Source organism: Megascapheus bottae, chromosome 6, assembly GCF_031878675.1.
Source record: "Megascapheus bottae isolate mThoBot1 chromosome 6, mThoBot2.hap1, whole genome shotgun sequence".
Lineage (NCBI taxonomy): Eukaryota > Metazoa > Chordata > Mammalia > Rodentia > Geomyidae > Megascapheus > Megascapheus bottae.
The window spans coordinates 2,734,184-2,759,363 of record NC_143514.1 but is presented as its reverse complement, the minus strand read 5'-3'; the positions used below and the strand labels follow the sequence as shown (position 1 = coordinate 2,759,363).

General features: G+C 42.9%; 2 protein-coding genes across 6 annotated transcripts in view; one reads left to right on the top strand and one right to left on the bottom strand.

The window, feature by feature from the left end:
* Spag17 (sperm associated antigen 17) overlaps positions 1 to 23,474 on the top strand; it is a 128,955-nt gene extending 105,481 nt beyond the window's left edge. For 4 of the 5 annotated variants that reach the window (XM_090334105.1, XM_090334104.1, XM_090334102.1 and 1 more), the window contains 14 exons: positions 883 to 1,065; positions 1,800 to 1,913; positions 2,886 to 2,931; positions 3,951 to 4,053; positions 4,249 to 4,296; positions 6,525 to 6,624; positions 7,782 to 7,884; positions 8,553 to 8,684; positions 9,852 to 9,991; positions 10,134 to 10,318; positions 10,699 to 10,759; positions 13,500 to 13,644; positions 15,401 to 15,545; positions 23,290 to 23,474. In XM_090334105.1, coding sequence (XP_090190231.1) covers positions 883 to 1,065; positions 1,800 to 1,913; positions 2,886 to 2,931; positions 3,951 to 4,053; positions 4,249 to 4,296; positions 6,525 to 6,624; positions 7,782 to 7,884; positions 8,553 to 8,684; positions 9,852 to 9,991; positions 10,134 to 10,318; positions 10,699 to 10,759; positions 13,500 to 13,644; positions 15,401 to 15,540 — 1,500 coding nt within the window. In that variant the 3' untranslated portion in view covers positions 15,541 to 15,545; positions 23,290 to 23,474. The remainder of the gene's footprint in view (positions 1 to 882; positions 1,066 to 1,799; positions 1,914 to 2,885; positions 2,932 to 3,950; positions 4,054 to 4,248; positions 4,297 to 6,524; positions 6,625 to 7,781; positions 7,885 to 8,552; positions 8,685 to 9,851; positions 9,992 to 10,133; positions 10,319 to 10,698; positions 10,760 to 13,499; positions 13,645 to 15,400; positions 15,546 to 23,289) is intronic. The other variant, XM_090334103.1, reaches the window with a different exon arrangement.
* The window catches only part of Wdr3 (WD repeat domain 3), a 28,485-nt gene continuing 20,700 nt past the window's right edge, over positions 17,396 to 25,180 (bottom strand). Inside the window, exons 19-27 of the mRNA XM_090334107.1 lie at positions 24,775 to 24,909; positions 24,256 to 24,306; positions 23,786 to 23,851; positions 23,240 to 23,332; positions 22,725 to 22,772; positions 21,346 to 21,389; positions 20,115 to 20,243; positions 18,857 to 18,950; positions 17,396 to 18,201 (exon numbers count right to left, since the gene is read on the bottom strand). Coding sequence (XP_090190233.1) covers positions 18,046 to 18,201; positions 18,857 to 18,950; positions 20,115 to 20,243; positions 21,346 to 21,389; positions 22,725 to 22,772; positions 23,240 to 23,332; positions 23,786 to 23,851; positions 24,256 to 24,306; positions 24,775 to 24,909 — 816 coding nt within the window. The 3' untranslated portion in view covers positions 17,396 to 18,045. The remainder of the gene's footprint in view (positions 18,202 to 18,856; positions 18,951 to 20,114; positions 20,244 to 21,345; positions 21,390 to 22,724; positions 22,773 to 23,239; positions 23,333 to 23,785; positions 23,852 to 24,255; positions 24,307 to 24,774; positions 24,910 to 25,180) is intronic.

The window sequence follows — 25,180 nt, the reverse complement described above, 5'->3', positions numbered from 1 at the left end:
TGGGCCTACATGTTCCCGGGAGGTAAAGGAAAGCTGACTTTAGCTTGAAATCTCTGCCTCCACTTTGTATCTGTCTCCTTTGCCACCTAAAACATTGGGTCAGTTCTGCTGATTTGTGCCCACAGTGATGGGCCAAATGTGAAAAGCACTCATCTCAAACTGCTCATCCTCCCCTTTCAAGGCTGAGGCACTGAGACAAGGGTCACCAAAATACCTGTGAATATGTCATGACTTTCAGATTGTCAGCGACCAACTTTGACAACTTCTTGTACTAGACAACCAAATGACGACTCTGCATCTTCAGCCAGAAGCTATGACTCCATCCATCTCCTACTGATTAGACTTTACTCCTCACCACTCCCTCACTCATCACAGATTTCAGGAACAACAGGACAGATCAATAAACACCTTGTCACAGTCAATTCCCCCTCCCCAAGGCAGGACCAACGTCCATCTTGTCCCCTGGGCTCTTCATGGCTGATCCTGTTATTAACAATCCACTAGACCTCGTTTTGATCATAACTGCTTGACTATGCATACTTCTTGTCCTCCAGCTTTCATTCTTTTCCCTATGTAACCCCAAATTCTAGTTAGCTCCTCAGAGACAGGGCTTGGAACTCCAGGCCCCTCTCTCAGTGTGGCCACAGAGAACAGATTTCTTTCTTCCTTCACCTTTGCTTTTGCCATTTTGTTTGAGGGCTGAGGGCCACACGTGGGCTTAGCACGTTCCCCCAATGCCACCCCACCCCTAACCCCAAGGTCAAGAGTCCCTGTATCAATTCCTTGCATAATAACTATATCCTAAGCGCCCAGCCAACAAAGAAAAAGCCATTGTCGATGCAGTCTAAAGTCTTGGGTGAATCCTTTATGCTTTGTTGCCAGAGCAAAACTCCAGGGCCACCTTTTGGCACCCACATTTGGAAGGGTCTCTGCATCGAGACGAAACAGCTTGTGAGCGTCCCTGCACCCATCCTCAAGGGCCCTGACGTGCTCCAGATCCGCCAGTTCTTCCAGCACGAGATCATCAAGGACGAGGTGAAGCTGCAGCTACAAACTTCCCTGAAGGTAATTGGACCCAGGATACAACAAGGGGAACCCTTCCTGAGGACCCCCAAATGATCTCATTCTATTTGGTGCCACCTATGAGTGTCAGACATCCACAAGAGAAGGTTGAGAGATAGAAAGTATTTAATACACTGCAGGCTCATGCCTTTCGTCATAGCTACCCAGGAGACTGAGATCTGAGGAGCACAGGTTGAAAGTCTATGAGACGCTCATCTCCAATTGGCCAGTGAAGAGCTAGACGTGGAAGTGTGGCTCACGGGGTAAAGCTCCAGGAGTGAAAAAGCCAAGCATGATCATGAGGTCCTGAGTTCAAACCCCAGTACCAACACACACACACACACACACACACACACACACACACACACACACACAGAGCTTTGCTCATGACTTTCCAGATCTTTTGTTATTGCTCTCCTAAGAAAAGGGCTCCCCAGATTGCCAGACAAGTAACTGCTAGTGAAACAGTGTGAATTACATACCCAGTTTTCCCCTAGAATTTTAAATCGATGTTTATCCTGCTGGTGTCTCACCTTGTTAGTAATTTTTTTTTGTGTGTGCCAGACCTGGGACTTTAAACTTGAGCAACAGCACCACTTCTGGCTTTTTCTGTGTGTGTGGTACTGAGGAATGGAACCCAGGGCTTTGTGCATGCTAGGCAAGCACTCTACCACTAGGCCACACTCCTGGCTCCTTGTTATTGATTTTTATCTATTTGCTTTATTCTGCTGATCTAGGACTATGTAAATCATATTCTAAAGAAGGAAGATGAGCTACAGGAAATGACAGTCAAGGATTCCAGAACAGAGGAGGAACGAGGCAATGCTGCGGACCTCCTCAGGCTTGTTATGGTGAGGACAGACTTATACACCGTCGAGTCACAAAGGACAGCCAGGTTGGGGCTGGGAACATAGCCTAGTGGTAGAGTGCTGGCCTAGCATACGTGAAACCCTGGATTCCATTACTTGGTACTACATACACAGAAAAGGCCAGAAGTGGTGCTATGGCTCAAGTGGCAGAGCTCTAGTTGAGCAAAATGTGTCCAAGGATGGTGACCAGGCCCTGAGTTCAAGCCTCAGGATTGGCCAAAAAAAAATTCTGGTATGGAGTGCTTCTTTCTCCCTATAGTCCCTTATTCCTGTGAAAATACTATTCTTCATTTATGTTTGTGCTGGTACTAAACTCTTGAACTCTTATTTAGAATTATTACTCAAGGTTGGTGCTCTGCCCCACCCCCCCACTTACATGATTTACATTTTTAAAGTTGCTAGATAAAGCCAGGCCCAGTGGCTCACACCTGTCTTTCTAGCTACTTATATCCGACAGAAAAATATGATTTTTTTTTCCAGTTATGGGACTTGAACTCAGGGCCTGAGCACTGTCCTTGAACCTTTCTCAAGGCTAGTGCTCTACCACTTGAGCCACAGCACCATCTTCAGCTTTATTTTTTCTCCTTATGTGATACCGAGGAATTGAACCCCAGTCTTTGTGCATGCCAGGCAAGCACTCTACCACTAGGCCAAACTCCCAGCAGAAATATCTGATTTTTATCTCCAATTACCTAGCAAAAAGGAACAAGTGAAGCTGAGCTTTTAGTAAAGGAGCTAAGAGAGAATTCGAGGCTTTGAGTTGAAAGCACAATTACTAGTACCTACACACACTAAAAATTTCTAAGAAAAAGAAATGACTAAAACTTCAAATAAATATGTTGGCATTAAAAACCAATTCATTTTAGAGTTACTTTCATTTACAGGAATGCTTCTGAACAAAGTAAACTTTGTGTGCATTATAACCATCAGCATGTAATTTTACCTTTGTTTCAGTCTTTCCCTAAGACAGAGGAAACTGCAAAAGCTACTGCTACCGAAGGTAACTACTGATATCTAATACTGGTGTCTAATGAACAGACAGAGAGTTAACAAATGCAGCAGTGGTACTTACTAGACACTGTGTTGAAAATGAACTCTACAACTTGTGAGTGGGGACAAGAGGGAAAAATACGGAGAGAGGAGAAAAGGTAGGATATTAACCAAAAAGAAATATACCCTTTACCTGACTTATGTAACAGTAACCTCTGTATGCATCACCTTTATAATGACAAGAAAAAAATTTTTTTTGGTAAGTAGTGGGACTTGAACTGTGGGCCTGGACACTGTCGCTGAGCTCTTCAGCTCAAGTCTAGTGCTCTACCCCTTGATCCACAGCATCACTTCTGGTTTTCTGGTGGTTCCTTAGAGACAAGAGTCTCGAGGACTTTCATGCCTGGGCTGGCTTTGAACTGCAGTGCTCAGCTCTCAGCCTTTTGAGTGGCTAGGATTATAGGCGTGAGCCACCAGTGCTTGACAAGAAAACTTTTTTAAAAAAAGGTGAGGCAAACACATAGGCAGGATTTCTCTACTGGCATCAGGCATTCTATACACACACACACACACACACACACACACACACACACACACACACACACACCATCCATGCATACTTCCTGTACCCAGTCATCGCTCCCAGGGGTGGCTCTAGGACCCCCACACTTTGTGTGCCATCTACAGGAACAATGGATCCTTTTAGTTTGTGCTGTGGTTATTAAAGTTTTCTCTATTTTGTGTGTGGGTCTCAGTACTGGGACTTGAACTCAGGACCTTGTACTTTCCCTTTGCCTTTGTACTCAAGGCTGGCACTCTACCACTTGTGCTACAGCTCCTCATCGGGCTTTTTGCTGGCTAACTAGAGATAAATGTCTCACTGACTTTCTGCCAGGACTGGCTTCAAACTGTGATCCTTGGCCTGGCAAATATAGTTTCTTCCAAATGTTGCTGTTGAGTAGTCGTGGTTTGATTTTGTAGTAGGCTATAAAGAAATTAAGATAAATACTCAATGCATGTGTTTTCTAGTTGCAGCCCACCTAGCTGATTTATACAAGAAATCTTTGGTTTCTGCTCCAAGATGTTCTCCTTCGGATACATTTGCGAAAGACTTCTTTGAAAAGAAATGGAGGTACTACATTCTAATTCGTGACAGTTATACAGTAGGAGGACTGTCCCAACAAGTAATGCTCAGGGCCAAATTCTCGGACTTCCCAGCCACTCCCTCCCTCCCTCCCTGCATTCACAGTCCATCTCACATGGATGCTTCACATGCGGGAGCTGCACTCCTCAATTTGCATCATCCTGTCTTTTCTTCTCCCCATAGGAACACAGAATCGGGAAAGCGCTGGAGAGAAAAGCTAGAGAAACAGAGGTAATGCTACAATGTGAGAGACCCCGAGTCATAGACTCTTAGAACTGGGCACAAGGCTCCTGGCCTCTACAACATTGTTTTTTTCATTTTTTCTTGTGTGAGTGTATATGCTGGTACTGGGGCTTGAACTCAGAACCTAGGTGCTGTCCCGCAGCATTTTTAGTCAAGGCTGGCCCTCACCACTTGAGCCACAGCTCCACCTGGGACTATTTGCTGGTAATTTGGAGATAAGTCTCAGATTTTCCAACCCAGGCTGGCTTCAAGCCTTGATCCTCACATCCCAGCCTCCTGAGTAGCAAGGATGGTAAATACCACAGAGGTCCAGTAAGATGATCAAGTTTAACTGAGTTGTTTAAATGAGATGGCCCGCTGGTCCTAGCTGTCTAGCTAGATTAGAAAGGATCTCCAGTCAACTGTGGTTTGATTACTTATAGACTGTTTTGTGCTGGTGGGTTAGTTCACTTCAGTAAAACCTCCTCTGGGATTGCAGATTTCTTATGTATGAAATATTGAAAAGATTGAACTGCCAAATTAACTAAGTCTTCTTTCAGCTGTCGAGTAAGGCCTGCTGGCTTCTTTGTACATATATTTTTAAGACCGTGAACTGAGAAACAAGCACTTGGCCTTCGACTCAATTATACGCATTGTTATACTCAATTATACGCATTTGTAATAGATAACTTGGCATATCTAAAAGCTGTAATATTTTTCACTTGTGCTGGTTCTGGGTTTGGGCGGGGGAGGGTTGAACTCAGAACCTGGTCATTCTTCCTCAGCTTTTTAAAATTCAAGGCTGGCACTCTACCACTTGAGCCACAGATATACTGCCAGCTTTTTTATGGCAAATGAGAGGTAAGAGTCTCATAGACTTTTCTGCCCAGGCTATGAACCATGATCCTCAGATTTCAGCCTCCTGAACAGATAAGATTACAGGCGTGAACCCCAAACTTGACTTGGCCTTGATATTCTGACTCTGAAGTGGGGATAATGTCTTATCCAGAGAATTCAACCCATGCCTCATCGGCCTGGCAGCCTACTGCTTTCCAGGTAGATTCTGGCATTGCAGAGAGAGCATTACAATGATTGCTTATATTTTGCTTTATAACCATTCCTCAGGTTTTGATTTCTGTTACCACTGCAACTGAAAATTATGTAAACAAATAGATTCTAGCTTTCATTGAAATGTCACATAACAAAAGACCCTCAAAAGGTTCAACCATTTAAAAATATCGCTTTGGTTATTTAACCACAAATGACTAAAACTTAAAATATATCATGATATTATGATTTCTGGTCTTGTATCACAGTCTGATTTCCAAATCAGGACATGTAACTCCATTTCAGAAGTAGAAAGTGAACTTGAATAGTTGAACCAACACACAAAAAATTACAAAGCAGGGCTGGGAATGTGGCTTAGTGGTAGAATTCTTGTTTAACATGCATGAAGCCCTGGGTTTGATTCCTCAGTAGCACATACACAGAAAAAAACAGAAGTGGTACTGTGGCTCAAGTGGTAGAGAACTAGTCTTAAGCAAAAGAAGCTCAGGGACAGTGCCCAGACCGTGAGCTCAGTACACAGGACTGGCAAAAAAAAAAAAAAAAGTTGCAAAGTGTTTATTCTTACCTGTTATACTGGTCAGTAATTGCACTGAGCTGGGCACTGGTGGCTCATGCTTATAATCCTAACTATTCAGTAGGCTGAGATCTGAGGGTGGCGGTTCAAAGCCAGCCCAGACACAAAAGTCTATGAGACTCTTATCTCCAATGAACAACCAGAAAACCAGAAGTGGCATTGTGGCTCAAGTGGCAGAGTGCTAACCTTGAGCTGAAGGGCTTAGGGATAACAGTCAGGCCCAGAGTTCAAGCCCCGTGACCGACTTAAAAAAAAAATTGACAACTGGGCTGTGTAGTTCACATTGTAATCCTAGTTACTCAGGAAGATGAGATCTAATGATCACTGTTCAAAGCCAGCCTGGGCACTAAAGTCTGAGAGACTCTTATCTCCAATTAACTACTAGAAAACCGGAATTGGTGCTGTGGCTCCAGTGGTAGGGTTGTAGCCTTAAGCTGAGGAGCTCAGGGACAACGACCAGGCCCAGGGGTAGGATGGTAGCCTTGAGCTATGAAAAAATTGCATTGATTTTTTCTGGGGAATTTAGAGCTACCGCAAATAACATTTTTTAATGCCTTATGTCTCTTTTTTTCACTATTATGGAAATGTCAACCAGGAAGGAAATTGAGAAAACCAAAAATTATCTAAAGGAAATTAAAGAGAGAGAAATAGAGCCCTATTTCTTAGCTGATTTGGACCCGTTATACAAGTCTCAGGTAATAATTGACCTTGAATTTTTTTATGGAAATTATCTGTTGTGTAATCTGTCACCTAACTTTCCAAATGTTTAAATCTCTGTTTTGACCTGACTGACTAACCCTTAACTTTCACAGGAATATGATTAGGGGTATTTAATTTCAGGTCTTCTGTTACCAATATATTATGATAATGCCCCTTCACATTTTCCATTATAAGTAGTATTATCCTCTCGTGTATTTTTTTTTTGCCAGTCCTGGGCTTGAGCTCAGGGCCTGAGCACTGTCCTTGGACTTTCCTTAAGGCTAGAGCTCTACCACTTGAGCCTCAGCACCACTTCCAGCTTTTTTCTATGTATGTGGTACCAAGGAATTGAACCCGGGTCATCATACATGCTGGGCAAGCACTCTACCACTAGGCCAAACTACCAGCCCATCTCTCTTGTGTATTTTAAGGTCTTTTTTTTTTTTCACTTAATTTTCCCCATCACGACTGTCAGCAATCAACCTTAACCTAAAGTTTCCTTGTGTTAGAATTGTCTCTCCCTCAGGTAGCTAGAACACTGAGGTGCTATGAATTCATGGAAAGCCCGTGGAGGCAGAACGCACTCCTCCTGCACTTGTGCCTAGACCTCAGCCACACCAATCCTTTCCTCACTGCAGGTGCCTTGGAACCTGGAGACAAAAGACATATTATTGGGTTGTGAGCACCATTCAACTCAGGAGGCCGAGATCTGAGGAGCTCTAGTTAAAGTTCACCCTGGCAGACAAATCCCTGGAACACTTTTTTCTTCCATTTACCAGCCAAAAGCCAGAAGCAGAGGTGTGGCTCAAGTGGTAGAGCACCAACCTTGTGCACAAAGGCTAAGAGGGAGCATGAAGAACCTGAGTTCAAGCCCCAGTAGCAGCACACACACACACACACACACGACACCATACATTTCTCAAGAACACAGGATGTTATTAATCAGACACCAGAGGCTGCCCAAAACGTTACAGGAAATTATGTCCAAATGAACAAGAGCTACATTTCAGTTCATCAGTCTCCTGATAAACTTAGAGTATGTAAACTTTATTTTTCAGACAGGCTTTCACCATGACATAGCAATGTGATATTTGTGGTAGTTGTCTTTTTAGCCACATGAGTCTAAAGTAATCCTTGTGCATTTTCATTTAAGTGTAATTATCTGAACAAGCTGTCAAAAAACCTGCCTCCTTTCACAAAGACAGATGGAAGTACAAGAGAGTCGACCATTCCAGATATATTTGATCTTCAGTCAGGTAATAGATGTCTGTGGCTCCTATTCCTCTCAACTCTACCTAACCCAGAAAAGCCTGGCAGGAGCCTGGAGGAGGAGACAGGTGAAGCAACTGTCTTGTCTTAGTGAGAGGTGACACCTGCCTGGTAGAGGGATGTCTGAGTTATATTACAAAACCAAGGAAATCCGGTGCTGGTGACTCATGCCTATAATCCTGAGATCTGAGGATCGTGGTTTGAGACCAACCCATGTAGAAAAGTTCATGAATTCTTATCTTCAGTTAAGCAGCTAAAAGCCAGAAGTGAATCTGGGGCTCAAGTGGTCAAGCCAGCCTGAAGCAGAAAATCTAAGTGAGGGAACAGGGTCCTGAGTTCAAGCCCCAGTATACACACCCCACATCTAGTAACCATTACTATGTAAAAATGGAAATAGATCACCTGACCTCTTCATACCACAACTGCAGTATTTAGTCACAGGAGCCACAAGACCCAGCCAGCTCTGAGGAAATAAGAACCTTAAATACAAGACCCTGTTTGCCAATGAGTGAGGAATCAGCCTCTTCTCTAGCTCTCTCAGTACGGTGTGCGGGACACAGTGCTTTGTTCCCAGTCTACTCACACAGGCCATAGAGCCATCATTATATTATCTAAAAATAGTATTTGTTGAAATGTTTTGTCTTGGGTTTTGTAGAGTCCAATTCATCTGCAGTTTCAGAACAGGAATCCCTAAGTATTTGTAGTCTTCACATGTCAGTGACTTCAGAGAAGACCAAGCTGTCTCCAATGCAGGATGAAAATGACCACCTCACAAGAATTACTGAAGGTATGGTCTGGCGAGTTCAAATCCCTGTGTCCTCCAAAGAAACACTGTGATGCTGTGCCGCTGTGTGGTGTGAGGGGACACTGGGGGGCTGGGGTGCAGCTGGCAATCACAGGAAACCCCCCAAAGGACCCAGCTTCTAGCTGCCAAGGAAAGCTCAACATGTCAAAGTAGCTCCAAAAATATCTAGGAGTAAAAGGGAGAGAAACTATGCTGGGTTTTTTTTTTTTCAGATTTGCTAATTTTTTAAAATTCCTCATTGTTTTGAGGTTAGGCAACTGATGGCTTTTCTTGAGCTGACAGTAATTTGGTGACTGTCCTTACTTAGGTTATCTATGAATGCATTCTTGGGCTTGCAGGTACTAGAGGAGACGAGTGGATTTGGACAGCAGGTGACTCCTTATGGGCATGTTTCTCTCAGAACGAGAGTCTGCTGATGGTTTCATTTACCTCTTGTAGAACAAGTGTTTTTACCATAGGAATGAGTGAATTTAGAAATTCACACTGAGCCAGGCGCTTGTGGCTCATGCCTGTAATCCTAGCTACTCAGAAGACTGACATCTCAACCTGGGCAGATGAGTCTATGAGACTCTTACCTCCAATTAACCAGCCCACAGCTGGAAAAGAATGGGAAGCTCAAATGGCAGCAGATCAACTTTGAGTGGACAAGCCAGGTGAAAGCTCAAGGTCTTGATCTCAAGTCCCAGTACTGACACAAAAGAATCTTTTAAAGACATGTAATGATAATATGAGAAAAGAGAAAAACTGACAGAGAAGGGCAGAGATGACAGTCTATAATGTTATACCAGAACTTTGTTTTCTTTTTCTAAGCACAGTTTTATTCTGACATCACTGGGAGGTGTTAAGTAGGAGGTTTTGCCAAGCGAGTGCCAAGGTCCCGAATTCAAATCCCACTACTACCACCCAAAACAAGGTGGCACTTACAGTAACTGTACTATCATCTCATAGGGCTGTTGCGAGGACCAGTATTGAGTAATGGGTGTGAAATCATTTCACAAAATGTACATATATAAAATGCGGCTTAAAAAAAGGCTTTATTCCTTTAAAAGAGAAGATGCAACATTTCCAAGCTGGTTTATATCCCTGCAGACTCCAGTAGAACCTCAAGTCTTAGAAAGGTCTACATAACATCATTTCAATTTTCTCTAGCAGAACTGGAATCTCCTGAGCCCTGGAAAATTCCAACTCAGTCACTATTGCAGGACGTGACTGGACAAGCAAGGAAAGAAAAAGTGAAGCTGCCTCATTATCTGTTGAATTCCAAGTCCAAGAGTAAACCTCTTGCAAAGGTAAAAACTGACTTGATTCCCAGAGCCACTCAGGCTCTTCCTGGACTTTTATCCCTTGTCTTCACATCTCAGCCTTCTGAGGAGCTAGGATGACAGGCATGGTTATTTTTTTTAAAATTTATTAATGTTTTCTTTTCCAAAGCTACAAGAGTGTGTTGGGGGTAAAGTGAACACATCCTCTATTGCCTCAGCTGCCATTAACAATGCCAAGGCCTCTCCCCTTGGGTTCCATCTTCTGCCACCATCGGTGAAGTTTGGAGTGCTGAAAGAAGGACAGACTTATGCCGCCACAGTAAAGCTCCAGAATCTTGGCGTGGACTTCTGCAGGTGAGACTGTGGCCTGTGGGTAGGGCTTTGTCTAGATATCAGCAAGTGCGTGCTAGATCCTAACTGTGCCTCCATCTCCGACCCTCTCTTCCTGCATTCCACTCACTGGAGATAAGTCTCATGGACTTTTCTACCCCCACTAGTTTCAAACGTTGATCCTCAGATCTCAGCCTCCTGAGGAGCTAGGATGGCAGGCCTGAGCCCTTGCACCTGGCTACTTCACATCTGGAAAGGGTTGAAATCTATTGTAGCCATCTTCATGCTGATAAAAACAGGAAGGCAGAATACTCACTAATGTGCAGTGAGTATTCTAGACCATCTCCATGCATTCAGTGTCATTCGTGAGGGCACAAATTCACTTCCATCTTTCTTCCTGGTAGGTTTAGAGTGAAGCAGCCACCAGCCAGCACGGGACTGAAAGTGACTTACAAACCCGGACCGGTAAGTGCGTTAGTGTTACTGTGCACAGGCCTGCATATTTCCTGTAAAGGCTTCTTTCTTTCCTTCCTTCTCCTTCTCCTTTTCCTTCTTCTTCTATCATTTTGCCACTCTAGTTAAGCCATGTGGAATTAGAGCATCACTGGTATCCTAAGCAAAAGATTTTGGTAAAGCATGTAGCTTGGCATCTGTCACTTTGTGTGAGAACCGTGGCTCTGTACCTACGGGATGACAGCCGCAGCTCCTCTTGCCTGCCCTAGGAGTACAATCACATACAGTTATGGGAAAGTGACCTTGTGGCCAGGTGCCCCAATCTCCTGTAATCCTAGCCACTCAGGAGGCTGAGAGTTGAGGATGGAACTCCAGAGCCAACCCAGAGCAGGAAACTCCACGACTCGTATTGCCAATGAGCCAGCAAAAAGCTGACACCACACCACTCAGTGCAGTTAGTGGTCAGTGATCCGACCCCTGGTTTTCCTCCTCTTCAAACGAGGGCACATACACCAGATGCTCTCCCCCATATGGGCTGAGCCCGGGCTATGAACTCAGCAGCATGCCAGCAGAGATGCCAAGGGAAACACGCATGTGGGCATCAAATCCACTCACTCAGGGGTGCTTCTTGGAAATCATTTATCACTGCACTATATCAAGACTGCAGAATCTTTCCAATGTAAAGCAAACCCCCACCAAACAGCCCCTCCTCCCCTGCTTTTGGATGTTAGTAAATCTCATTTTAATCTAAAGGCAGGATCGTGCCAAAAGCTGAAATGAACTGTTGGCTCAACCTTCCTGTATACTAAAAACTCAGTATATATTCTTTGACTCTCATTCTAGATGGTTAGGGTTTTTTTTTGGGGGGGGGGTGGTTCTGAATATATACATACATGTGTGCGTGTGAATATATATATATATATATATATACATATATACATATATATATAAAATGCATGGGCTTCTTCATATGTAAATCTAGCCAGTTCGGTTAGTTGCCAGCATTCAGTGAATGTGCTCAGAGCCTAGGTAAACCTGCACTGTGGCAGTGAGCCAGCTCCTGTGTGGGGAATTTTCATTATTACACAGACAGCCCTGTATGATTGTTGGGCTCGGAGGATGGAGGGTCTGATTTCTTCCTGCACATTGGTTTAAAAAAAAAAAAAAACATGGTGGGGGGACATTTTAAAATTTGATTACTTATAAAATATATTGAAAACAAATCTTTTTATAGCCAATTGCTTTCTATGTGATAATTTATCATGCTTTTTCCCCCTCCCATATACTTGCTCCCAAATCTGTTGTTAAGCCCCATCGCCTGCTTCCTCCCTCCTCACACACCCCTACCCCCAGAGGCAACAGAAATAGCTCTTTCCGGGCTAGACTTCTCTGCATAGAGCAAGACAAGAAGCCTGGGCCTTGCTGTGTTTCGTCATGATCAGGTTTCCCTTTTGCTAGTATAAACCTCTCCTGTGCACCTTTCAGATCTATACAGCTCGGTGTATGCACACATTCTGTCCTCATGTGTTGGCAGTATCCCTTGCCACCTCCTGTGTTAAAAGTACTGAAGACCGAGGTGCAGGGCGAGGAAGTGAGAGGATTCTCCTGGCCTCCTCCATCTATTTTTTTTTTTTTTTTTGCCAGTCCTGGGCTTGAGCTCAGGGCCTGAGCACTGTCCTTGGACTTTCTCAAGGCTAGAGCTCTACCACTTGAGCCTCAGCACCACTTCCGGCTTTTTTCTATGTGTGTGGTACCGAGGAATCGAACCCAGGTCTTCACGCATGCTAGAAAGCACTTTAACCACTAGGCCAAACTCCCGGCTCCTCCTCCATCTATTTTAAAATTAAATTTTTATCTGCTTTAGATGACATTTACCTATTTTATATAAAATTACATATAATGTAATTTACTGACATTATTTTATTCATTTTAAAACATTGTATTATCTTTAAGTAGCTGTAGATCCTTGTCTGTAAGGATGCTTGGAGAAAGTTACTACAGATGCTCAAGAAGTAGCAACAGCTCTAGGGTATTCCGGACACCTGTTTTCCATGCCAGTGCTACCACCCTGGCACTTCCCTTCATTTTTCCCCAAGTAATACCTGGTTCACCCCCTTTGCCTGGGCCGCTTCCCATCCCTGTGACAAAGCAATGAGGTTATCAACTGAAAAGAAGGTTTTAGTTCGTGGACACTTGACCTCATGGTTCTGACCCAGTGGCCAGAAGGCAGAATGCCATGATGTGGGGAGCACATGGCAGAGCATGTCTCACCACACGGCAGCCAGGGAAGGAAGGAGTGGTCTCAAGTGATCCAGACACACTCCTAAGTGACTCCTTCCCCTCAGCTGGCCTCACCTCCCTGAGCCCCCACCACTTCCTGATTGTACACAGAGGCACGTGGACTTCCGGTGATTTTCAGACCAGAGCATAATATCCTTCCAGTGTTTCTATCAGGTTCTACTTTGTGGGACTCTACCAAACCTAAGAAGTCATTCTGCTATACCACTTCCCATTTCTTTCTTTCTTTTTAAATTGTTGGTTGTGGGGCTTGAACTCAATGCCTAAGCCTGAGCCTCTTGATGCTCAAGACTAGCTCTCTACCCCTTGAGCCATAGCAACTCTTCCTACTTCCCATTTCTTAATACCAAGCTTACATACAAGGAAGCTGAGTCACCATGTTACTGTTAAAAAAAAAATAACAACAGTATTTGCACTTACATCCTCTGACTCAAAGCTACTGTGTGTCTCACAGGTGGCGGCTGGGTTGCAGGCAGAGCTGAAGGTGGAGCTTTTCGCCATGGCTGTTGGGGAGGACGGAGCCAAAGGATCGGCCCACATCTCTCACAATATCGAGATTATGACAGAGCACGATGTCCTGCTCTTACCAGTGGAAGCTAATATCCTTTAAGGTTCAATCTGATGAGCAGAAATGGTACAGACATGATGTGTGAGAACAGAAAAGTCAAATGTGTCTACCTCCAAAACCTGAGATTGAAATCACATAGGACAAAGACCATGTCTTTAGTCATTATTTAAAAGCATCTGATCATATCTAAAAGATACCTGGCACATTAACACCAACTAAATGTCAGGTAGTTATCAATATGATTGGCTATTTCTGGGAATAGCAGTCAATCAGCCTACTTTAACTTAGTCATGGAAAATTCTAATTCCCCCAGACACAACAGGAGTTACTGCCTATAATCCTAGTCAGGAGGCTGGAGATACCAGTTTGAAGCCAGCCAGGCTTGAAGAGATTCTTCAATTATTCAGCAACATAAAGCAAGTTGTGGAACTGTGGCTCGAGTGGTAGAGCACCAGCCTTAAGTAAAAAGGTCAAATGAGACTGCCAGACCCTGAACTCAAGTCCCAATACTGGTATGAAGTTTTGGGATATGGGGATAAAGAAATTAACAAGAGACAGAAATCTCTATCTTTCCACAGCTTACACTTGAGTGAGCAGAGAGCACTTAAAATACAATGAAGTTAAGAACATTGTAGAGATGGAGGGGTTGGCAGTGTTAAGGGGGATTAGCTTAAAATAGTGTGGTCTCTGTTATGCATTTGTTACGAAATGATGTCTTTATTTTTTGCTTCTACTGAGGTTTGAACTCAAGGCCTCACACTTCTGCTTGGCCTTTTCCATTCAACACTGGCATTCTACCATTTGTGCCCAGGCTAGCCACGAACCTCCAACTTAAGATCCAGTCTCCTGAGTGGCTGATTCTAAACATGAGCAGCCAGCACCCAGCATGACAAGTTTCTTCAGCTGAAATGATAAGAAACTAGCGCGAGAACCATTTTCCTCTGGGATGATTAAGACAAGTCCTCATTAACTTCCTCCACCTAGGTTACATTCTTTTTTTTTTTTTTTGCCAACTTTGGGGCTTGAACTCAGAGTCTGGGTACTATCCTTGGGCTTTCTCAAGGTTAGCACTCTACCACTTGAACCACAGCACCAGTTCCAGCTTTTCTATGTATGTGGTACCAAGGAATCAAACCCAGGTCTTTGTGCATGCCAGACAAGCACTCTACCATTGGGCCAAACTCCTGGGCCCTAGGTTACATTCTAATCCACCAAATGAATTATTGATTTTGGCAATACAATCAGCTTAAATTTATGCTAAATACTGCATTTATGACCATCATATTCTTCCTATGCTCACAGAGACTTGTCAGGTAGGCAAAGATAAGATGATGGGTTCCAGTCCTTGGTACCACACACACAGAAAAAGCTGGAAGTGGCACTGTGGCTCAAGTGGCAGAACACTAGCCTTGAGCAAAGTGTCCAAGGATAGTGCCCAGACCCTGAGATCAAGCCCCAGGACTGGAAAGAGAATAGAAAAAAATCTTCCAGTAACCCAGTGGTGGTTCAGTTTTCCAAGATCTATACAAACCCCACCTAAGCAAGCCAGAATAAGGCCTGGATGCCAGATGGTGGCCTGGTAGCTTGCTGCAGACAGGCCAAAGGCATGAAGAGAAACCCACAGAAAGTATCCTAAGATATCTATCCCAAGATCCATGCAGGTGGTATCACACTAGACAGGAGGGCCCCCTAGTTGTTAAGCCATGAAACTCTTGAGTTTAAAATGTTACCTGGGTTTTGTATCCAGTCGTTTAGTCAGGAAAATCAGTCCTTAATGAGGATTTCACCAGTTTTAACCAGCAATAACTATGATAATCACCGAAAAGATTTTCCCCATGGGAAGAAAAGTTCCATGATCCAGAAGACTTCTACGATTTCTTCTTCTGCACTTGGAATCTTCATGTCACGAAAGGTTTCTCAACATTAGACCAAGTAAGTCATAGATGGGAATCTGTCAACTCAGTTCTAAAATGACTTACTCTGAATAAATGAAAATATTTGCTTTCAGTAAGTTTCTTTTTCTCTACATATTTATTATATATAATTATATGTAATGTGTCACATATATACATATGTAATACCTTATCTAGTAAAATCAATCTTCATAATATTGTACTGTATGTTATATATTCCTGTATATCTGTATATACATGTATACATTTATACCAAAACAAATCTCTATTAAAAGATTTTATTAATTTTCTATTTCCTACTTTATAAGAGACAAGGCAGAAACTGTAAATACAAGAAGTAAATATGTAACCTATTTTTTATGATCTTGAAGTTTATTTTGTGTGCAAATACATGTATGTGCTGTTACTGGGGCTTGAACTCAGGGCCTTGTACTCACTTGGCTTTTTTTTGCTGGTGTTCCACAGCTCCACTTGTAGCTTTCTGCGGCTTAATCAGAGATAAGAGTCTCTCTGGGGGCTGGGAACATGGCCTAGTAGTAGAATCTTGCCTAGCATGCATGAAACCCTGAGTTCGATTCCTCAGTACCACACACACAGAAAAAGCCAGAAATGGTGCTGTTGCTCATGTGGTAGAATGCTAGCCTTGAGAAAGTCCAAGGAAAATACCCAGGTTCTGAAATTTTTGGACTCCTTTTATGACACATGACTCCTTTTATATTACTAAAAACTATTGAGGATTCTTAAGAGCTTCCTGTTAAGAGAAATCTATTCCTGTTTACTCAATTAAAATGCAAACTGGAGAAAAGTACAAATTCACTGAAACAAAAACATTTTTTTTGAGCCGGTTGTGGAGCTTAAAGTCTGGGCCTGGGCACTGTCCCTGAGCCTCTACCACTTGAGCCACAGCATCACTTCTGGTTTATGAGTGGCTAATTGGAGGTAAGAGTTTTACAAGGACTTTTCTGCCTAGGCTGGCTTCGAGCCACAATCCTCACATATCAGCCTCCTGAGTAATTAGGATTAGCTACCAAAGCCTGACAACAAATAATCTTAATAGCATCTTCAATCAAAACTATTTTTTCCCCAATAATTGACAAAAGTCAATCTCAACCATCTTTTTAGCATCCAGCTAGATGGAACATAGCTGGACTTTCTCCTTGCTCTGCATTCGGTCTGTCACAACAGCACTGTCACTCTTCAGAGAACCACCTTGTGGCCAAGAGAAAACAAAGCAAGATGAGGCTAGAGGTGTAAGTTGTTATATAGAGCTGGTTCCTTAGACCTCCTGCAGAAGGTGTGGCTAAAGTGGTAAACTACCAGCCTTGAGCGCAAAAGCAGAGGGAGTGAAGCCCTAATTTCAGCATAAAATAAAACAGAAGTGTTAATGGGAAAATATCCACTTTGTGCTCTGAGGCATAAATCTACGAAGTGAAAATATGATAATCTCTCCTTGCATCAAGAATCTCAACATGTTTTAAGTAATCCATCTCAAAATAGTGGGGATATGTGCCAAAACCAAAGACTGATTCCATGGACCTCAACAGACCCCATCAGGCTATCGGGTCTGTATGCCCTCTGACCTTCCCAAAGTCATCTTCAGGAACTGCCAAAACTCATTATTGTTATAATGACCAATGATAACATCACTACATCCCTGTTCAGGTGTCAACTTTTTTCCTGAACATTCCTACTTTTTGAAATCCCTATCATGTAGACAGACGATATACAATGTTATTAGTCACCTAGATACTACTTCACTACTGAGAGAACTCTGCCTCTCTAGAAGCAACTATTTAATTAATTTATTTATTTCCAGTCTGGGCTTGAACTCAGGGCCTGAGCACTGTCCGTGGGCTTTCTCAAGGCTACAGCTCTACTATTTGAGCCACAGCACCACTTCTGGGCTTTTTTTCTCTGTATGTGGAATCAAAGAATCAAACCCGGGTCTTTGTACATGCTTGGCAAGCACACTATCACTAGGACAAACTCCTGGCCCCTTACAGCTATTTTATTATAAAAGTATAAACAGCAATGAAGAAATAGTAGGTTTACGGAGGCTGTTCAAGATAGATTTTCCAGTTCCCTTTAGCTTCAAAAATTCATGAGCTGGCATTTACAGGTAAAGGTCAGTCAGGTACCTGACTGCCTTTAAAGGAAGTGAAAAGCAACAAATTATACAATAATTTGCCACAAAATAAATAAATTTCTAAAATGTAAATTTGAACTCTAGTAGTAATCTACCTAATATTAAAAAAAAAAAGTCTTTGCTCCCTGCTAGCATGTAAAAAAAAGGGAAAACTCTGTGGGCTGAACCCTTAATACCATAAGGGTTTTTTTGTTGTTGTCTTGTAAAGCTAATCAGGCTCCCAAGCCCCAGAAACAGAGCTGGACTCTGCCCCTTGGGCACGGCAGGAGGAGCCTCTGTAACACCGTCCTCTGTTATCTGCTGCTGTCGAGATGATGCTTAGCATTGCTGCAATTCCTGTACACAGAAAGTAGAAAGTGGCACCACTGCTGCTCTAAGTCAATGTTAAAATCATCTTCCTCCTGTTTTTCCTCTTCCTCTTCTTCTCTTCCAACCGGCTCGTAGCTTCGGCGAAAAACATAACTTCACTCTTCGCCTCACATTCCCTCTTGAGATAATCAAGACCAGCCATATTGAAGCCAATTACATCCTGGGGAGAATGTGAGACATTATAAACTTTCTGCCCTTAGAACAACTTGGTTGTATCAAGAGTTGGGGGCGCATGGCTTCTATTGTGGTTAATTGTGCTAAGGGCTTTTCTTCGTGCGTGTATGCGGTCACTGGGGCTTGACTCAGTGAGCACTGTCCTTGGACTTTCTCAAGGTTAGAGCTCTACCACTTGAGCCTCAGCACCACTTTCAGCTTTTTTTTTCTCTACGTATGTGGTACCGAGGAATCAAACCCGGGTCTTGGTGCATGCTAGGCAAGCACTCTACCACTAAGCCAAACTCCTGGTCTCACTTGGTTTTTCTGCTCAAGACTTGGCACTATAGCCACACCTCCACCTCTGGCTTTTTGCTGGCTAGAGGTAAGTCTGTAGGATTTTTGTCTGCTTGGGTTGGTTTGGAACCCTGATCCTCATACCTCAGTCTCCTAAGTAGCTACTATTGGTGCAGAGCTTACCTTCCTTGTTTATTGTTTTGTTTTTTTTTTTTAAATCTATTCCTATAAGCTCCCATAAAATTTTTTTCTCAAATATAGCCATATGTGACGGGCATAGAATAGATAGGCATAGCATATTATACTACCTTTAAGTTACACACACATGAGGACTCTGCCTTGTTACTATATACAAAGATACTCACCTGAACTTGTCTGACCTTTGAAATAGTTGTTTCCTTCAGTTTCTCTATCACAGGCACAAGCATTTGGTTGCTAGTAATCTGTCCAAAGTGGATCCTAATAGGAAGACAAGAGGGTCATGTTGCAGAGAGAGTTTAGGTCCTATCCCTCCCAGAAGTGACAGGTAGACAATCAAAGCACCAGCAACAAACCAGACTCCTTTCACCATACCACAGGAGCACAGGGATGCTTCTAGGGGAATAAATAAATAAATAACAGCCAGGTACCAGTGGCTCACACCTGTAATCTCAGCTACTCAGGAGGCTGAGATCTGAGGATTGAGGTTCAAAGCCAGTCTGGGCCCTAAAGTCTTTGAGACTCTTAGCTCCAATTAACCACCAGAAAACTGGAATTGGTGCTGTGGCTCAGCAGGTAGGGCAGTAGCCTTGAGCAAAAGAGCTCAGGGATAGCGCCCAGGCCCAGAGTTCAAGTCCCATCACTGCCAAAAAAAAAAAAAATCTACCTAATCTGACAATTTTTTAAATATCTCCAAAGCTATTTCCTTTTCTAGCAATCCACTGCATGACCAGAATGTGACAATGTACAGAAAACTCAGAGACCAACATAAAAAAGAAATGCTAACACTTTTCTCCTGAGATTCTAACAAAACAGGAGAGACAAACTCGAATCTCAAGAGACCCTTGATGCCTGGCGTGCTTCCTCACGGGCAATGCCCGTCTATACTGCCTCAGGCTCAGGAGGCACTCGCCCCCAACCCCCCAGCCACAGCACAAGAGATCATTACGGCAACACATACGCCAAGTCCTTTGTATTTAATGGAGTTGAATAAATATATTCTCTATATTCTTAGTTTCCTTCCATAGATGTGCCTACATTTCCATGTGTGCCAGGAGAGACCCAGAAAAATAAACTATTCTTCAGGAGGTTCTGAACAAAACAGTTGAGAAGGAAGAGCAAACAAAGCACACTGGTTGGTCAAGCCGTGGCTTCTGGCCTGCAGAGCAATATCAGTGCCACCGCTGTCTGAGAGGGTGCCAGAAGCCCATCGAAGACAGAGCGCTCTGAGCAGGGTGGCACTGCTGTGTGTGACAGGAGCCCATCACTCTTCTTGCTAAAAGCAAGTACAGTTCAAAAAGGAAACACTTCATTTCAGGCAACATCAACATTTTCTAGCTGTCTCTGAAACTGAATCAAGGCTTTAACAGTGGGTCACTTAAGCAGAGCAGACAAGCATGGTGTTTTCTTTGCCAAGAGATCTACCTGAGGAGAAAGAAGAGACATCGACAGAGAAGTTCAATGTCGGAGCCCAGCTGGATGAACTCATTGAGGAGCGCCAGGATGTCAGGGACATAGGAGAAAGGCAGCACAAGCAGAGACTCTTCTAGTTCACTGGAGAAGGAAGCAAAAGTGCAGCCATGTCACATTCTTTAACATGGACAATTAAGCAAATGTTTCCCTTTTTTTCCAACTACTTTTATATTTGGATAACCTTTCCTCATTTTAGAATTTAAATATATCTGGCTATTAAGCAGATGATTCTTTCAAAAACTTTTTTTTTTTTTTTTTGGTGGGTTGTGGGACTTGAACTCTAGGCCTGGGCACTGTCCCTGAGCCCTTTAGCTCAAAGCTATAATACCCTACCCCTTGAGCCAAGGCACCACTTTCAGTTTTCTGGTGGTTAATCAGAGATAAGTCTCACGGACTTTAGTGCCTAGGCTGGCATTGAACCTCAATCCTCAGATCTCAGTCTCCTGAATAGCTAGGATTACAGGCATGAAACATCATGCCCCATCGCACCCGGCATCAAAAACTTTTTAAACACTATTTACTATTTTGATGCTTAGAATACATTTTGTTCCAGGGCATGATGGGAAAATCTACTTCTTCCTCAGAGAAATTAACCTTTCCAGAGCCTTATGTTGACTATCCAATTATACTTCCTTTATCATTTATGTTGGTTCAAGGCTTTCAAGCCTGCAAAGGTGACTGACACCAATTCTACCTACACTGTGTGCATGCTACTGCACTCTCATCTCAGAGATCAGCTCCTCCTGTAACACCACCAACCCTACCTAATGCTAATTAGAAATCTCAAGAGGATTCCAATTGGAGTCAGAAGTCAATTCATTAAAGAAAATGAAATCTTAAAAGTGTAGTAATAGTATACCACTGGTCATTTTCCTTTACATTGCTCTAGTGACATCCCAGCACAGTAAGTATATATTATAAGTCTTCAGGAAAATAAGCTTCATTAGAAGCTTTCATGTAGATAAAATCAAAAGGTAAATCGAATCATTATTTCAGGGCTAGGGGTTCAGCAATAGAGCACTTGCTCAGCAAATATGAGGTCCTGAATTCAAACCCCAGTACCACCAAAATCAAAACAGGAAATCAGTTGAGAAATGTACACTTCTGATTTCATTAATAATCAAAGAAAAATTTCAGATAAGCACTCAGTAAATGTTAGTACATGGAAAAATAACAAACTTACCTTGATTTGATTCCTTTAAAAATCTCTAATACATAAGCTGAAGGCTACAAGGGAAAGATAACACCATCAGACATTCTTGATTGGTTTCTACTAAATATGTTTAATTTCTATCTCTTACCAACACAAGGATCCTTTCTCTCCCTTGAGAAAGTGATGTTCTAAAATGGCAAAGCCTGCATGGCTCAGTTGACAGGATTTACATTCATAAGAGAGCTGTGCTTCTTCCTGGCCATGTTACCTTGTAAGTCAAAAAGTTCTCCTCTTTATAAAATGAAGGTATTCTGACAAGAATACTGGGAGGGACATACACATACAATATGACTTGGTGCTTGCTAGCTAAGCAGATTCTCCTGTTACGCCCTGTTCCCAACTTCTTCTTTGACTGATTGTATTCACTTTTCCTCAAGACTTTCTTAAAATGAAAGGTCTTTAGATACTGAATGTAAGTAAACAGCAGAACAAACAAAAACACAAGAATTTGCATACTGTCTAATCAAAAAGGATAACTTTGGAAGTTCCACTGAAATAGTCCTTTAAAAAACAAAAATAGGGGCTGGGAATATGGCTTAGAGGTACAGTGCTTGCTTAGCATGCACAAAAACCCAGGTTTGATTCCTTGGTACCACATACATGGAAAAAAGCCAGAAGTGATGCTGTGATTCAAGTAGCAGAGTTCTAGTTTTGAGAAAGCCCACGGACAGTGCTTAGACCCTGAGTTCAAGCTCCAGGTCTGGCAAAAAAATAAAATAAAAAACAAAAAATATGGGCTGGGTGCGGTGGCTCACATCTGTAATCCTAGCTACTCAGGAGGCTGAGATCTGAGGATCTCATTGCAAAGCCAGCCTGGGCACTAAAGATGGTGAGACTCTTGTCTCCAATTTACCACCAGAAAACATGAAGTGTCACTGTGGCTCAAGGGGTAGGGCAGTAGCCTTGAGCTGAAGAGCTCAGGGACAACACTGAGGCACTGGGGTATGGCGGTAACCTGGAGCCCCAGAATCCACGCCCCATAACCAACACATACACACAAAAAAACAAGCCGGACACTGGTAGCTCATATCTGTAATCCCAGCTCCTCAGGAGGCTGAGATCTGAGGATCACAATTCCAAGCCAGCCCAGATTTATCCAATTAACCAGCAAAAAAGCTGGAGCTGTGGCCCAAACAGAGTGCTAGACTTCAGCAAAACAAGTTCAGGGACAATGTCCAAACCCTAAGTTCAAGTCTCAGTTCTGGCACCAAAAATACCACAAATCATTGCCTGCATTCAAGGAAAGTTTTAAAGGCAAAAGATGTCCCAGCATGCCTGTCCCCCAGTAATGCCTTGTCTCATCTCCAAAGCTAATCTTGAGTCACCAATGAAAAACATATTCAACTCACGGAAATGTTGTCATAAGCCCTCAGGATGGGGTTGACAGGAAGAGGAACCTGTGAAGAGATTATTTTTAAAAGTCAATAAAAGCGTAAGATTTTCCTGGCGGTCATCAGAGTAACAAAGCATTTTATAATTTTAGAAAGAGAAAGATCCTAAGAAACTAATGGCAAAAGAATTATCAGGAGTCCTGGATTCTACAGTCATTTTGAAAGAGTTTGGGCAATACCTTTTATCTAAAGATCTGAAATGAGTATTCTGGCTCCCCATGCAATGTAAGAAACACAAGGTTCTACTCAACTCATGTGTCACCCCAATTTATAACTCCCTAAGTTTCCTTTTTAATTAACACTAAGCTTCTTTCTTCCCACAGTTACTCCGTATCTTCTAAGGTGAGAACTAGAATTGAATTGGACTGCATTTATTTCATTTTTTCACTGGGCTGCCATACAGTCTTAAAAGACCACTGTCTCAGGAACTGTATTTATTGAGATCCCTGAATATAGATGAATGGACAGCCCACCTCTTTCCCTGCAGCTTTACAAATGGCTCTGTGTTCTTTCATTTTTGCAGTTTCTTCTCGGTACAGCTCAATGGCTTCCATTATCCTTTCAGCCTGTGGAAATGATGAGGAAAGAAATCAATCATACCACACACACTACCATCCTCGGACACAGCAAGCTCCAGTTCTGGTGAAAATGAAGAGCCCGAATGAGTTTAATAAACATGTGCCAGAAGAGTGCCAAGGAGCATTTAAAGATGTGTTTTTCCTTTTTTCCTTTTAACTCCTAGGGATGAAACAAGGCATCCTGGACCTTTATGGTCAGGAGAGAGTCAGTGGATAGTAAGCAGTTCCCAAGGACCCCTACGAGGTGCTGCCTAGCTAAACCCACACTGATGAGACACAGGGCCTCTCTGAACAGAGGCTGTGATCTGCACCTTACAGCGCACCAACTTTTTGACTCAAAGGAGCTCTGCACTTGAAACACAGTAAGACTTAAAAGTCTAAAAGACTAAAAAGTTGGAATCCTATTCAAGAATGAGACATTACATTTTTATAACAACTTACTGCTTTCACTGTCTCAATAGTTTTCTTTCCGGTAAAGTAACTGCTACCTTCAGTCTCACCTGGAACCTACAAGAAAGAAAATATTTGCAAACAATACCATGGACAAGAGTTAAAGGGACAAGCAATAAATCATAAATCCAGAACAGGCATTGTTTTATGAAAACGGTAATAGCTCTCAGCCATTAGGAATGGAGTGATCATAAAAAAACACCTTGCAAAACGTTTAAATTACCCAACTTTTCACATCTTTTCTGAGGGGTAGTGCTGGGTTTAAACTGCTTGCTGGATAGATTCCCACTTGAGCCATGCTCCCAGTCCATTTGCTCTACACTTGGCCTACTACATACACTATGTATACAATATGGGAGAAAATACCACAAAGATTCTTCCTCATCACTGGCAAGGCGTGCAGCATGGCACCTACCCAGGTCTAATGCCAAGAAAATTCTCATCATCAAATAATCACTTACTGCTGGTTGGTCTTCTTTGGCCACACTCTCTTCATATTCCGCTTCCCTTTGCTGCCATGAGGGACAGAGTTAATTTGAAAGAAAACGAAGTATTTCTATAAGAGTACAGTAAAAAAATCTCTCTTGCCCCCCATTTAGAATCTCCCCCCACCCCTTTATTGTGCCAGTACTGGGTCTTGAACGCATGACCTGAATATTGCCCTTTAACTTTTTTGCTTAAGGGTGGTTTTCTAACACTTGAGCTACAGCTCCACTTCCAGTTTCTTGCTGCTTGGCTGGAGAAAAGAGTCTCGTGGATTTGTCTGCTTGGCTAATTCTGAACTGTGATCCTCAGATCTCAGTCTACTAAAAAGTTAGGACTACAAGTGTGGGACACCTGCACCCTGTTAGAAGCCAGTTCTTTAAGAATACAATCCCCAAAGCATCTTTTCCTGTTTGGCTTCTGAAATGGAACGAGACAGACTTTCAGTGACACTACAAGCCCCCTCCCCAACAGCACATTTAAGCCAAAGTCATTACCATTTCTCTTTCTTCCTCTAGAATCAGAGGCTCCCTTGTTCTCTCCCAGAGTCTCAGAGATTTGTCATGCGATGAGGAGACAACATAGTCTCCGTTAGGACTTACAGCCAGGCACCAGACTTCCTGGTGATGCCCCTGGACAAAGGAAACACAAACACAACCTGAGGAAGAGGAACTTCTTCACAGCCCACTTCCTGCTTAAATGAGTGGACAATAAATGGGGACATGTTTTTTTATTCTGGTGCTTGAAATCAGGGCCGAAGTACTATCCCTTAGCTTTTCTGACTCAAGGCTGGTGCTCTACCACGGGAGTCATAGTTCCACTTCCTGATTTTTGGTGGTTAAGTGGAAATAATCTTACAGACTCTTGCATGGCTAGCTTCCAACCTCAATCCAGAGCTCTCAG